At 33.9% G+C, this 14,507-nt stretch overlaps 1 protein-coding gene across 6 annotated transcripts in view; it reads right to left on the bottom strand.

Moving 5' to 3' along the window:
* Window positions 1-14,507, bottom strand: part of OPA1 (OPA1 mitochondrial dynamin like GTPase) — an 86,962-nt gene that overhangs the window by 66,843 nt on the left and 5,612 nt on the right. For 2 of the 6 annotated variants that reach the window (XM_030330673.1, XM_030330675.1), the window contains exons 2-7: window positions 13,463-13,781; window positions 12,722-12,818; window positions 10,898-11,005; window positions 10,345-10,398; window positions 9,612-9,679; window positions 1,309-1,419 (exon numbers count right to left, since the gene is read on the bottom strand). In XM_030330673.1, coding sequence (XP_030186533.1) covers window positions 1,309-1,419; window positions 9,612-9,679; window positions 10,345-10,398; window positions 10,898-11,005; window positions 12,722-12,818; window positions 13,463-13,781 — 757 coding nt within the window. Of the gene's footprint in view, window positions 1-1,308; window positions 1,420-9,611; window positions 9,680-10,344; window positions 10,399-10,897; window positions 11,006-12,721; window positions 12,819-13,458; window positions 13,782-14,507 lie in introns of those variants that run through there. The other 4 variants (XM_030330678.1, XM_030330676.2, XM_030330674.2 and 1 more) reach the window with 4 other exon arrangements.

Genomic DNA, 14,507 nt, shown 5'->3' with positions numbered 1-14,507 from the left:
GCCTTCTTTCTGTAACAAAGCTAAGGAACAGATGGTTGGCTTTAAGCATCCAATTTGTTAGAATATTTAAATGGCACTTCAACAAAATACAGAACAGAGAATGCTAAAGCACCATTTAAAATAAGCCTTTCCTTTGTTTAACACATCTACTTTAACTTAACCAAACAGGAAAATAACTTATTTTCTGTTTCCACCTATGTTGTTCGCTCACTGAAAGCTAAATATACAGGAGTTGATTCCACAGCCCTGGAATTGAGAAAAGCCAGGAAGTGACACTGAAAAGATAAATGAAACTATGAGGCATACTCTCAAATATTACCATCACCAAATGCGATAAGGTTAGTAAGCAAATTTATTGCATTCAATCATTATCTATAGTATTGGGTAACTTCAATATCAGAACCTACAGGAACCTAATTAAATGGCTGAATTTCTTTTCCTGAATAAAATCTGGATACGACTTTAAACTTTCCTGATCTAATATATGCAACATAATTAAGCTGATGTTAAGATCTCAGAATATAACTTTAAAATCATTACATTCATTGCATTTTGCCTCAAGCCCCTTCAGAACACTAACCTTGAGATCTACACCACAAGATCATGTAACAGCTGAAAGCATACTTTTAAGGACTTCTTGACTGTACCAATAACCAAACATTTATATAGATTTATGCTGACTTTTATTAGAATCTGTTTTTTAGCAACCTCAATTATATCAACTTTCCAATGTTCAATCCTTCAGTCATCCGAGGTGAAAATTTATTTGTGCTGACTTCACAACTGTGGAAAAATTTAATGAGTTGATCAAGGTATATAAGAATAATTTTGCCCAAAATTTACATCAAAACAGTTTTCTTCTGTAAGAAATAACAGTATTTTCTGCTGATTCATTTTACTAAAGCTATAATTTTCATTATTTAAATAATTTAAATTGTGGTCATCCACAGTAATCCCTTACATTTTAGAAATGAAAACTTGGGAGAACCACAGATAAGTGGGCTACAAACCTAGGATGACTCAATAACTGGACCAAGTAAATCACAATTCATAATTCTTTTCTAAATACAAATCCGTGCTCCCTCACAGATCATCTCATTTCAGAAAATAAATCCTATGTTTAACATTTTGGATTTGCTTACCACTCTAGGAAAGTTACATATTTGTATTATATATCTTTCAAATTTTTATTGTGTCAAAAATAATTACTCATAATTGGAGTCCATGAAGGTATTAAGATGACATGATCTTGGCTGAAATGGCTGATTAGTGTGAACACATCAGTAGCCCCCTTAAACCATCCATCACCTTGCGCTTCTGTTGGGCATAGCTTGTGCTATATTGGCCAGCGGCTCTGCGCGCTTCCTCTTCATGCTCTTGAATTTGCTGTTGTAAGAGAATGAGCTCACCAAGCAGACCCTGCCATGAGTTTACAATGAGGAGAAGAGGAAAATTGGGGAGGAGAACAATGTTAAACCAAAGGGCACAAGCAAGGAATAGATGTAAGTTAGGGAAGAAGGGATAGCTTACAACAAAAATGGAAACGCATTTATGTACCTTTAGAAAGCCACCATATAATAGGGCTCTGTACCACGTTTCCATTTTTCCCCTCAGTAAAATTAGATGTCTCAGAAATATAAAACAGCAGAGTTTAAAAAGTGAAAAGAAAATGCAATGTGGCTGTCGGCTGAACAAAGTGAGCCAGATGTATAATATTAATATACAGTAAAACCTAGACTAACTGGAATGCTCAAGGAAAGTGGCATTGCAGTTAACAACTGATTCCCTCAACCCTTAGTTTTGAATTGCCAATATGAACTAGTGTATGTTCCTGACTTGAAACATAAGGGGAAAAAAATCTTTTAATTGTCAACCATAATTCTCATAAAACTGAATGGAGAATACATCATAGTTTAATTATTAAATTATTATTATGTATTTGTTCTTTGATATCTGATGTCTTCAATTAAAGACCATAGCCCCTCAAAACTATTAATTTGAGTTTCCAAGCATCAAGTTAATCAAGGTTTTACATTAATTCATATATTCTACATGCCTATACATACAAGCTTATCTGACTAAAATTTAGCTTTTTTTTTTTTTTTTTTGCAAATTAAGAAATAATGTTTGAGGCACTGTTTTAACTTTATACAACATAAAATAAGTAGTCTGACTGAATTTTCACTTTTTATGAGCTGTTTTGACATTCAGTAAAAACAGCCTCTAAGAATATAAGAATATATCAATTACTAGAGCAAAAGCACTATAAAAGAACATAGTTAGGATTTGGAAATAATACAGTTATTATGAAAATTTAAAATGAAACAAAACCTAGTTTGGACCTGTGTACAACACAATCAACATTTATATGTTTATAATTCATTCCACTTAAAAATCATGACATGCTAACTAATGTAATTTTTATCACAATGTATTTACATGTGGCAGAATACCCAATACATGTCATTTTCTGTATAGTATTTTTAATTGCTGGCCTATTAGATAATAGCCCTCAAGAAATGACAACAGAGAAAAAGACAACAAAGAATTGAAAATGTCACAAGCCTAATATTTTCTCAATTAGACACCTCAGTGAATGAAGTCACTATTTAATCTGCACAGGAAGAGTGTTCTGGGAGAACAATGAACTCAATTTTTACCAAGTTATAAAAATAGAAAGAGCTAGGAAAACTAATACTCATTAAAATAACCTACATTGGGAGTTTCAAATAGCTTCAGAGCTTTTTAAAATAATTGCCCAAAATATTACATTTTATATAATACAACTAGGAAGTTTCTTGAAATACTGGTTAACATTACATTCAAATTTTAATTAGTAGACTCATCCAGGGGCTTAATAACTTACTTTATTAAGCCAAAGACTTCTATAAATAAAAGTTTTCCAGAAAAGAAGCAAATACAAATAGGATAGCTACTATTATAGTAAAGCATTTTAAATTAAGGGAAAGTATTAGCATATAATTTGGGGAATTTTTGTTTGACTCTTAGTTTTAATACATTAGGCCATGCCAACAATAATGAAACTGGATGACTTACTATAAATCAAAGGATGAGACTAGTTGGTATTTCTGTATGACAAGTGAGAGAACATCAAAATGGCAAGTAACACAACTGAACTGTCAACATCTGTTTCCAAATTCAATAGCAGAAAATATATTTATAAAAACCTGTGGCTACCTTTAAAGATATCTTTTAAGTTAATACTTTATGGTCATTGATATATCTATCAAAGAAAGACAATGCCAACTCACTACCCTCATCATTTACCTAATTATCTGTCATTTTTTCATTTTCTGTATCATTGCTTTTCACGAAGCAGAAAGAATAATAATCCAACTTATTTTTAGTCATTTACTATAACCACTTCTAATCATCCGAGTGTTTAGATGTCTCAAAGTAATACCCTTTTAAAGGTTTCCTGTGCTGGCTTATATAGTAGTGTACCTGGGCTTTAATTAACATACCACCAGTACTCTATAAGATGTCAAAGTAGTGAGCAAATATTCCACATTTCTTAACTATGCTTGCTGGTCTATCAGGTACAAGATTCTTTTTTACTCACAGCTTAAACATCCTTCCCTAATCCATTGCTTCTATCCAAATACAAATTACATGGCTAATACTTAATATCTATTACATTGTAAGAAAACACCCTCTTTCTAGTAACACTTCACTTTCCTTCCAAGTCTGTTACTGAAGCACTGTTATGTGAAGATAGCTGAAATTAACTGTTACCTCCTAAAAAAAAGTAGGAAGAAAACAAGAATTAGACACAGAGAAAACTATTCACACTATATTACATGACTAAAGGAGGTTACCTCTATCCAATTTTGGACATCAAATCTCACCCTAAATACTGAGTGATGGGCTACAGGCTATACAGCTTCTGAGCTCAGGCCATGTGGAATAAGGAAGGGAAAGAAATGTGTGTAACTGCTATGCAAGACACAGTCCTTAAACAGACAAAATATAATAAATATCTTCCCAAGCTCAGATAGTTTTCTCTCAAGAAACAGCATGTAATTATGTTAAAATCATATACATTAAATATAAAACATAGTAATTGTAAATAATGATAAACAGTAAAAATAAACAACAACTACAGATGATACACTCTCTCAAGAGTTATTGCCAATTTGACACTGCAGCTCTTACAGTCTCGTATTTCACATACAGTATTGTCAGACTTTTAAAAAATTATAACATCAGGTCAAGAAAATCAGTGATAACTCCAAAAACCAAAATATCAACTGAATATGCTGTGAAAATCTAAAAGTTAATGAGTTTGATAGGAAAGATTTTAGGACACTTTAAAATTATTTGTCATTTATATGTGAACATATTTAAGACACTATATTTTTAACAGTATTTTAAACATTTATAGCAGAGCTGGATCCTTATCCCGTTCGTATATTTATCTAGCACCTAGAATAACGTCTGACACTTTAGGTATGTGTTACAGCTGATACCTAAATTAGGACTGAGCACATGTTTGCTCCTTGAATGAATCAAATTATGACCTACTTTTACCTAATAATGCACACAAAGTTTCCAGTATAAAATCCAAATTGGGTTTCTGAACAAATGTGTATTCTGTAAATAAGCTACACATCAGCCCGATGATCTATTTTCCCAGTTTTCACAGTCCTCAGAACAGACTCCACGGAAATTACGGGGAGGAAATTAATCAAATAATGTTAATAGGCAATTAACTGATGGAATAATTCAAATTGTAAGGTAATAATGATCATGGTCATCAACATCACCTTAATTTTTATTATGTGCAGATTTTGTGCTAAAGGGCTACAAAACTCTCAAAACAATCCTATCCAATAGGGTTCCCCCTTCTACAAAAGAGGAAATCAGTAACTCAAAGAGTTTGATCTTTTTCAAGATCACATAGCTCAGAAAGCAGGAAGGACAGGATCTGAATACAGACAGTGTGACTACAGTTTACACCTGATACCATCCTGTTGACACGATGGTCTAGCTATTTCCAAAGTGGCTTTGATCCCATCAGGTTCAATCCACATTTAAAAAAAGAAAATGGTAACAGTACAACACATCAGAAGGCATATTTGAACTACTAAGAAGATGGGCTGCCTGAGTAGTACACAGAGACCTTAAAGCCTGCAAACCTAAGATACCTGGCCCTTTAAAGAAAAGTGTGCCAACCCTGCTTTATTAGTTTTAAAAGTAACTTGGGTCCAGAAAAGAACTTTATGAAAGTGAAGACTTCTTTCCCCTTCCATTCAAAAATACTCCTAGGCATTAAACTACTTTTCAAAATTTGAATAATTCTATTTGATTAGTTAAAAATAACTATTTTCCTATTTGTCCCCTCCCACTAATACATAACTCTGCTCAAGGTATTTATGGCCAACTGAAAAAGGTCAATTAATGGATAGCAGAAGGAAATACATCTTTCCATTTGGATCAACCACCTTGCTTCAGTTCAGAAATACCATTTCTTATTTTAATACTTGGACAATTTCTACAATGGATAATTTTGAGATGAACAAATCAGTCTATTACCGATAGTTACTATCAATATTACAACTTCTGCCAAATCCCTTTTGTTCTAAATTGTCACCTAAAAACAGTATTATGTACACAGTATATACTTACTTAATGTTTCTTAAATGACATAAAAGCACAGTGTGCTTATGAAGCAATAGAATAAGATTGCCTGGTTTGCCATTCCACTTTTTTTCAGGCAGATTTTCCCGGCTTTTCTTCCTCTGATTCCTCTGCCTCCCAACTACTACACTCTAGTGCACAAGTGGGTTGGCTTCCTGGCGAAGAGTCTAACCTAATACAGTTGCTACTTAGCTGCTCAGGAAACAAGTTTACTGATCTGTGGTTACTTGATGATATTGGTTGTGAGAATTTCATTTTGCCCAGGTTACTACAGTATTTGTTGCATGAGGAGTCCTAGAAATGTAAATCCTACTTAAGCAACACTGCTTCATTACAGTTTAGAACACCAAGCACATGTACCACTGTCACATTCTTGTTCTCCTCAGTAGGTGCCCAATATCAAAGGCCACGAGAAATTCACAGGTGATCAGATCAAAACATCTATTATATAAAATTTGGGGGCCTACCAGTTGGCATGAATGAAGTTCATTTACTTCAATTAGCCTCTCTTTTGCTGTGTCAATTTTGCTAAAAGCTCTGCTTTATCCTCGGTGTTCTGAGGACAGAGATTTTATGACAGAAATAGGCCATTAAAGAATGTAAACCAAAGTAAATAGTGTTTCCTCTGGCATCTGTTTTCATTCTTTAGAGTATAATTAATGGAACTAAAATGGTTATGGAAGGCTTCACAAAGGGGAAAACAGAGCCTAGGCTTTAAGGATGAGTAAAAATTAGAAGAGGGAAGACAGAGATTTCAGCTGGGAGGTACAAGAGAAATAAAGCCACAAAAAAGGAATTAGCATAACATGTAAAAAGGAAGAACTTTAATTACTGTCTAATAATTATATTTAAAATAATAATTCCACCCTTCATGATTTGGACTTTTAAAAGGTCCTTCAAATATTTTCTATAAACTATAAATGTATTTGTAATCTTCAGAATGACCATGTTGCTTACTTCTGTGAAATGTTCATGAGCTATCAGAAACATGATAAAACAAAAGCACAAATATAATGTCTCATTTAATTTTCACTAGAACAGACAATCTTACCGAATCTACAAGATGATTCACTAAGTGGTCCTGTCTGTCACCTGTCTATGTTATGATCAATATAAGGAAATCTACAGATTTATAAATTATTCATTAAAATAGGCTCACCACTTCAATTTTCAATTTGCCTTCAGGTAGTTCTGAAGGTCTCCAGGTCTCAAGGATATTATTCAGTTCACGAAGGGCTTTAATATTTTTCTCCAGTGGACACAAATTTTAAAATTTCTGATTAACGAAAAACATTCCTTGAAAAGTGTTTTCAATATTTTTCCAGTTTTTAATTTACTGATAATACATACCAGAATTTCTGGTCAACATGATAGACATACCTACTGTCTACAAACTGAATGGATATAGATCCAGACAAAGTCAAAGAAACTGATGTTTATGTTAGCTGGTGCAGTATTATGCAGAAATACATGTCTTCTGCTTTTTTAGACATTCTAAAGACCTCAATTACAACTTTTCCAGAGTGCCTAAAAGTCTAGTGACCCCAAACTGGGAGCCACAGGTAGTCAGGTCACAGTGTTATCCATTCTGTTGGACTCAACTCAAACAATCTGACATGTGTGTGCTCTCAATTCTATCACTCTCGCTTCAGTTGACTTTGCAGGTCCTAACTTCTTCTACCTGCCCACACTCTCCACATGTGTTCTTCTATCAGAAAGGACAAATTTCCTTTTTTAGTTCTAGTTGTAGAAATGTTTTCAGTTTATTACTTAAAAAAGAAAAAAAAAAAAGAAATCGGATTCACATTTACTTTTACAATTTCTAGTATAAATCTGGCCAGAAATTTTGGTACAAACCAGACAACCATTAAGCTAATGCATGACTGCTTAGTGTATTCAAACTCTAAATACCACCTTCTATCTGGGACTCTCAGACAACATTCTGAACCATCAAAAAAATATCAACTAATCTCTGGATGTCATCCTACCACCTGTGACCACTACTCAAATTTTCAAACTTAACATTTTAGAGTAATTTCAAAAAGGCTTCTGCGAAGAAAGTCTCTCCTTCCGTGCTCACATTCAGCCATTAATTTGTAGATAAGTCTACTAAAGTCAGTTTATTTGCATCTTGCCTGAGTGGTTCATCATCTTCAAGTATTACAGATAAAAGTCAAGCCTTGAAACACATAATGCTGCACATTAACAATTTAAAACCACTAGTTGAGGCTGGAAATACTTTTCTGTATAGTAAATTTTTATACTAGCACTGACTACAATTTAACTTAGCCTGTATTGAAAACAGCCTAATTAAAACTCTAGATTTAGTAATAATTGCTAGGTTTTTAATGGGCCACATAATCATCATAAAGTATGAAAAAAGGAAATAGTATATGAGGGTATTTACCTTCAAGTAAATTATGAAATAAAGCAATAAATTTGCTTTCATGTCTACTGTATAAAATAAAATCTGTGAATATAATTAAATTCCCAGTGATCCACTGTCTTCTATATTGCAGAGCTACTCATCATTTGTCAAGTATTCATTTAGCACTTTAGCAGGATTTTAAGGAAATTATGTGAGTTAGACCCTGAAACAGGTTTCTCATTCACCAAAGTGATCCTAGACCATACCAGAGAATACCAGAGGCAGACCTCGCCTACCTTATCTAGGCAAAAAGAAACCACACCGCTAATCCTATAAGAGAGCTTCCTTTCCCCCTTAGATTAGTGCCTCTCTACATATAAAATCTACCTGCATTAAGGGCCAAGTCTTTGGTTTGAAATAAGCTGTGCATAATAGGCTAATTTCTATTAAAACTTTTCCCCCCAGTAGCATGAATAGTCAAGTGTTCCTTTGGTTAAAATGCCAATGGAAAAGGTATCAACTTAAAAGGCAAACACATGTACACACATACACACATACACACACATTTTAAAATAAGTTTTCTCCAAAAGAAAGATCTAGTTAAAAGGCAAGAGAAAAATCTTTTGAAATACTAGAATTTAAACTTGGAATATCATGTAAAAAGTTCAAAGATAAAGGACAAAGAGAGAGATGGAAACCTATACATAGGAAGTATTTTCTTTCCACTTTCAAAATAAACATAAAATTATTTCCTTTCAATTTACAAAAACCATAACTTTCAATATAAAAGCTACATACTCCATACTTAATTTTTAAATGTTCGTAGAACATGTTTTTCAAATATCTATTTACCTACATTTTTTTTAAGAAAAACTTGCAAGGAATCAGTTAACTTACCAATTCCAAAAGATGAAAAAATGAAGACTAAGAAAATGTCAAGTTAACATATGAATATAGAGCAATGAATGTGTTATTTTAATTAGCAATTCTCCTAAAACTTTCATATGGATTTTAACACAAGTATTGAAATTAACACACCCTAAATAACTCCAAACACAATTGCTATTAATGTCACAGAATCAATTTATCCCCTAATAACCCATTTCCTACTCATTTAATATTTCCCTAAGCGTATGCCATGAAACATTAGTCCCTAAAATACATTTCACAAAAAAGGGTTCTGTTGCTAAATAAATCTGGAAAACTCTGTACACTTTGACTTCTCCTGGGATTTATAATACACATAAGTATGTGAGGTCTGAGAAATCCCAAGGAAAAGAAAAGCCTGCTTGTTTTATTTATATCAGCTTTCCCACACATATTTAACAACAAGACCCTTTGTTGAAGCCAATCCTTGAAACTAATATTTCACAACATATTTGAAGGCAATGGGCTTCTCCAATTATATTTCCAGAACTGTCACACAATACCTTTCACTTTGTACCAAGATTAACAACACCTCTACTTAGATGCTTTTATATTTGCTCCTCAGATGTTACCATTTTCAAACCTTTCATGTAGGTGAAAACTTTTTTTTAACTCTTTCAGACTACCTGTGTGAAGAGTTCTCCCTTATACTTACCTTTCTATAATGCTTGTCACTTTCAGATCCGTGATCTGTTGCTCTGAATGCTGTTTCTCCAGGTGAACCTTAAAGATAAATAAGCAGTCCTTTAAATTCTCCAGTGATATCAACAGCCGAAATTCCAAATTACGTCTAATTTAAAGGCAAATGGACTTTTATAAAACCCACTTTTTTGAAAATTAAAAACTATTCTTATTTTAAGGAACACATTGATAACCTACGCAAAAAAACCTTTGTAAATATTATAGGACATGTTTAACCTATTTAAAAACAAATCACTGAAAATTACAATTAAAAAAGACAATTTCTGATGAAGATAATTTTCCAGGAGAGTACTTACAGTTCAGTCCTATATCACTGCCGTTACAGACCACATATGGTAACAAAATAAATTTAAAATGTCAAAAGGTGACAGGACAGATGAGACAAACTAAAATTACTTTTCAATTATCAGAAATGATCAGGTCAATTTCAAGAAAATATTTTGGTTAAACAAACTTTCTTTTTAATACTTTTAATCTTATAGAAACGTATTTAGGAATTTTAGTTTTATTGCAAGATAATTATTTTATTATTTTCACCTGTAAGATAAGGAATTTGCCCAATAGAGTTCTGGAGTTTTAAAATTCAGCATAAGCAGCATAAATTTGGTCTGCAATTTATTTGCAACTAGTTTATTAGAAGCATTTAAAAGGCATGTTAAGGTCAGCAAAAATGTCTGTTTACACACCTAACAAGAGAAGTAGGTCAGAAGCTCCTATGACTTCACTAACCAATTTGTGACCTGTGAAAAATCAGCAAAAGGGGAAATAGAAATGTAAAATTTGACAGGAATGAGCAAACAAATGTCTGAGATCTCAGAGTTATATCATGATAGGGTGTGAGTTGGGCAAATACGCCAAGATCAACCTTAGTAAATTCTACTCATTACGGCCCATCATAATTAAATTTGTTTTAAAAATCACCAAATCGGCTCTAACCAATTATGAAAAGCAAGCACATAGGAAGTCTAACCTACTTGTCAGGAACAAGAGATCGTTTTTTCCCTCACTGACTAAAGCCAAGTATGTTTAACCTCTTACAAATTTTCATTTTGTTGCACTAACCAAAATTTAAAACCACTGAGCAACAAAACTTTGTGTATCTGTTTTTTCAAAAATTTGTTTTTCATTTGTACTAGATGTTTTCATTTAAAAGATACGAATAAACAAATGAATACATCTTAGTATTTTTCCTCTGGGTCTTCTGACATTTTAAGTGAGATCAAACGGGTCCTTCCTTACCTGTGGTGAAAAAGTCCTTCAGTAAACTGAGGCTTTCAACAATTTTATCAAAGTCAGGTGCCAATTTTGCAAGGTCGTCTGAATTAGGAAGTGCTTTTCTAATTTTCTCTGGAGAACAAACAAAATTCTCAAAATAAGAATTTGACTATTAAAACACTGAAAAAATAGAAATAATCATCATATATAAACTTAAAATATTTTTCTATTTTTCTCCCTATTACAACTATAATTGTATCTGAAACAATATGTCATTGTGATGATAATCCACAGGCCATGAAATGTTTTTAAAAAGAGTCACCAGATGTATGGCTTAGATGGAAACTTTTCATTTATAAGTTAAATGCCAGGAACTATAAGCACTGTATTAACAATGTTAATGCTGTATTGGAATCAGAAGTACTTTTAAGGAGAAAGTCACAGCAAAGAGGCCAAGAATCAAAGAAAATACAGAAAAAAACCTCTTGAAACACCTGATCCAAACTCGAAGACAGTAATGAAATAAAAAATAGAATTCCATTACTTTTTTTCCATCCTTTCACAGACCCTAAGAAAATTCACACTTGTTAACATTTGGAAATAACTGTCTAAGAACCCATGGCAAACTTCGGTTTTATTTTTGCTGGTTTTATTTATAAAATGGTCAAAGTATTCATTTTTGTTTACAAAAATTTTGACGCTCAATTTTGTCAAAGTTTGGTACAACGGTACAGTATCTTCTGAATTAGAATGCGCTTTTCTTAATTTTCTCTGCAGAGGACTAAAATACATAAATATTCTCAAAATAAAGAGTATGTCAGATATTATTCTAAATGCTGTTACGGCACTCCCCTGTTTAATCCTCAAGGCAGCCCTACAGAACAGTTATCATCAAACCCACTTTACAGGTGAGGAACTGGGGCACTGAGGTTAAGTAGATGAGCCTGCACAACAGCAAAGAAGCAGGGAGTCAGGCTTGAGGCTGGCCAGTGCAGCTTCAGAACCCAACCCTCAGCCCCACACTGTGGTGCTGGCAAATGCATCAAGGTAAAAGCTCTCCTCACGAATATTAGAAAAACATGGAAAGAATGCTACAGATTCCTGCAGATCCCTCTGTCAGTGCAGCACGGTTTTATCTTTAAGAGCTGTAAGTGCATGTAGAGAGTAATTCCACCCCCATATGCACCTAAGAAATTAAACAAACTCTAAAAAAAAAAAAAAAAAGACTGAGGAAAGTAATTCCATTAAAAGAAAATTTTGTTTAAATCATCATAACATACTGGCAATCAGAACTATCAGATATACTTTTTTCTAATCTACCTATTATAGAAAAAGGTGAACAGTACCTGACTATGGCAAGAAATTATTACGGACTCTAGCGGGCTTTGAGGGACTTGGCTACAAAAAGTAGAAGTCACCAAGGTATCCAATAAAAAGTAACTAGTGAGGTGGGTTATGGTGCTTCTGCTCTGGGTGAGAATACAGAACACTGAAAGTGATGTCCAGAGAGGCTGCTTTGGCTAACAAATGTGTTGGGCAGGAAAAGAAGCCAAAGTATATACTGTTGCCATATAACTTTTAAAAAGGAAACTAAAATAATAACCACATACACAGACTAGGTTCAATTAAAAGAAAATGTCCATGAGGATAGTAGTAGCTATGTGAAAGTGATGGATGAAGGGGTTATTTTTTTTCTACTAGTTTTTTCTTTGATATTCTATTACTTTTATCATTAAAATAAAACTGCCAAACAGTGAACTTATGAGTTAAGAAACTATCTCAATACCACTATTTCTCTTTCCCAAAGATATGACCAAAAAAACGTATTTTAACGTTGATGATACAAACCTAAATCAATATACTCATCAATCTCCCACACAATGTCAGGCACAATCCATTTATAGTCACTGAGGTCAGGTATCATATCTTTCCACTGATCAAAAGTCTAAAAGAAAAGAAAATATGCCAATCGAATGTTCTGAATGTCATACAAAAAATAAAGAAAAACCACCTTAATTTATCTAATTAAAACATGCTAATCTACAAAGAGCGATACACTATGGTCAAAATTTTTAGAAACAAAATAGCCTCAGTTCCTTTGAAAACAAATTAGTAGGCAAGCGTATAGAACATGTAAGCGTCCTTTTACTAAATATGGAAAATGTAAAAATTGAAAATATATTCTTACTTCAAATAGGCTTCATGATTTACCTAAACAATACTGTGGAACAGAAGAAACACAAACCAGGGGTCAGGACACCTTGCCTCTGCTCCCAAAGCTGCCCCAAAGTGGTTGTGTTAGCATGACACCTACTTTCCTGTCTGTGCTACTAAGTGGCAAGCTGAAAATCAAAGCCAGGTGACCTCACCCCACCCTAGTGCTCCTTCCCCTAGGCCATTCTCACCTACTGTAATTATAACCAAGATTCAAAGAGCATTTTCCTATTTGCAACGTTAATTTAGCACATGGTAGAGATACACCATAAATTTTTAAATATTCTACTGCACTAAAGAAAAACAATTTGTGTTTTAAGACCTTCAAATAATCATGCTAAAATAACTGGAAAAGCAGTGGAAAGTTCTACTCACTTTTTTGGCTGTATAGCCACCACCAACAGCAGATCCTAGTATGAGATACCGAAGTTTTAAGAGTCTTGCAGCTAATCTCGCTGGCCAAAAATTCCTGTGAGGCTGGTAGCCATATTTAATTGGAGAAAGCTTCAATTTACGTAACGGAAGGTTAGCTAAAGAGGAGAACTGATGAAATGATGTCCGGAATTGGGGTCTTTGAAGCTTTAAGGTAGGATGATGTGAATGATAAACACTTCGTGAAACCAGATGCAGTTTTTGTAGTGGTAAGCTTCCTTTGATTCCAGAGCTACGTTTCACTAAGGATTGGCAGACCTCACTGAAAAGAAAACCAAAATGGGACAAAGATCAGACTGGGTAACAATGAGAAGGAAACGACATAAAAAGAGCAGTATGCACAAGAGAAAATGCACATGGGTGCATGTGACCAAGCACACGACATCATACCATAGCTTACATTAACCACTTACTCCATTTCCAGGCACTGCTGTGGCATGTGCTACCTCATTTAATCCTGCTAAAAATCCTACGATGAAAGTATTAGTATTACCTCCATTCTACCAACAAGGAAAAGATGGCGCGCGCGCGCGCGCGCACACACACACACACACACACACACACACACACACACACACCTCGTCTAAGTGCACACTTATATGAAGATTCAAACTGACGCAGTGGGACTCCAGAGCCCTCCCTCTCCTTTACTACATGCAGGCTATCCCAATCCAAGGAATTGAGATGAAAAGAAAAAAGGCACAGACTTATTTTATTAACTGCTATTCACTGTCAGTAAAAGTGAAAACAAAATGAATGCAAACCTGCTTTCAAACACAAAAATTCCAGCAGCTTAGAACAGCTATTCTTTGGTCTCTTCTCTACGTCTCATGATCCTGAGACAGCCCAGGGATGGAAATTAAGGAAAAAATCATTACCACATAAAGTACCTGGCTGAAAGTTTCTGAGTAGAGTAAGAGTAATCAAACAGCAATGAAAGAAGGTTATTAAAGGCAACGTCCTGCAGACTGAATGTTTGTGTCCCCCC

The sequence above is a fragment of the Lynx canadensis genome, chromosome C2 (assembly GCF_007474595.2).
Source record: "Lynx canadensis isolate LIC74 chromosome C2, mLynCan4.pri.v2, whole genome shotgun sequence".
NCBI lineage: Eukaryota > Metazoa > Chordata > Mammalia > Carnivora > Felidae > Lynx > Lynx canadensis.
Note: the sequence above shows the minus strand (reverse complement) of the source record. Positions and strands in the feature narration are given on the sequence as shown.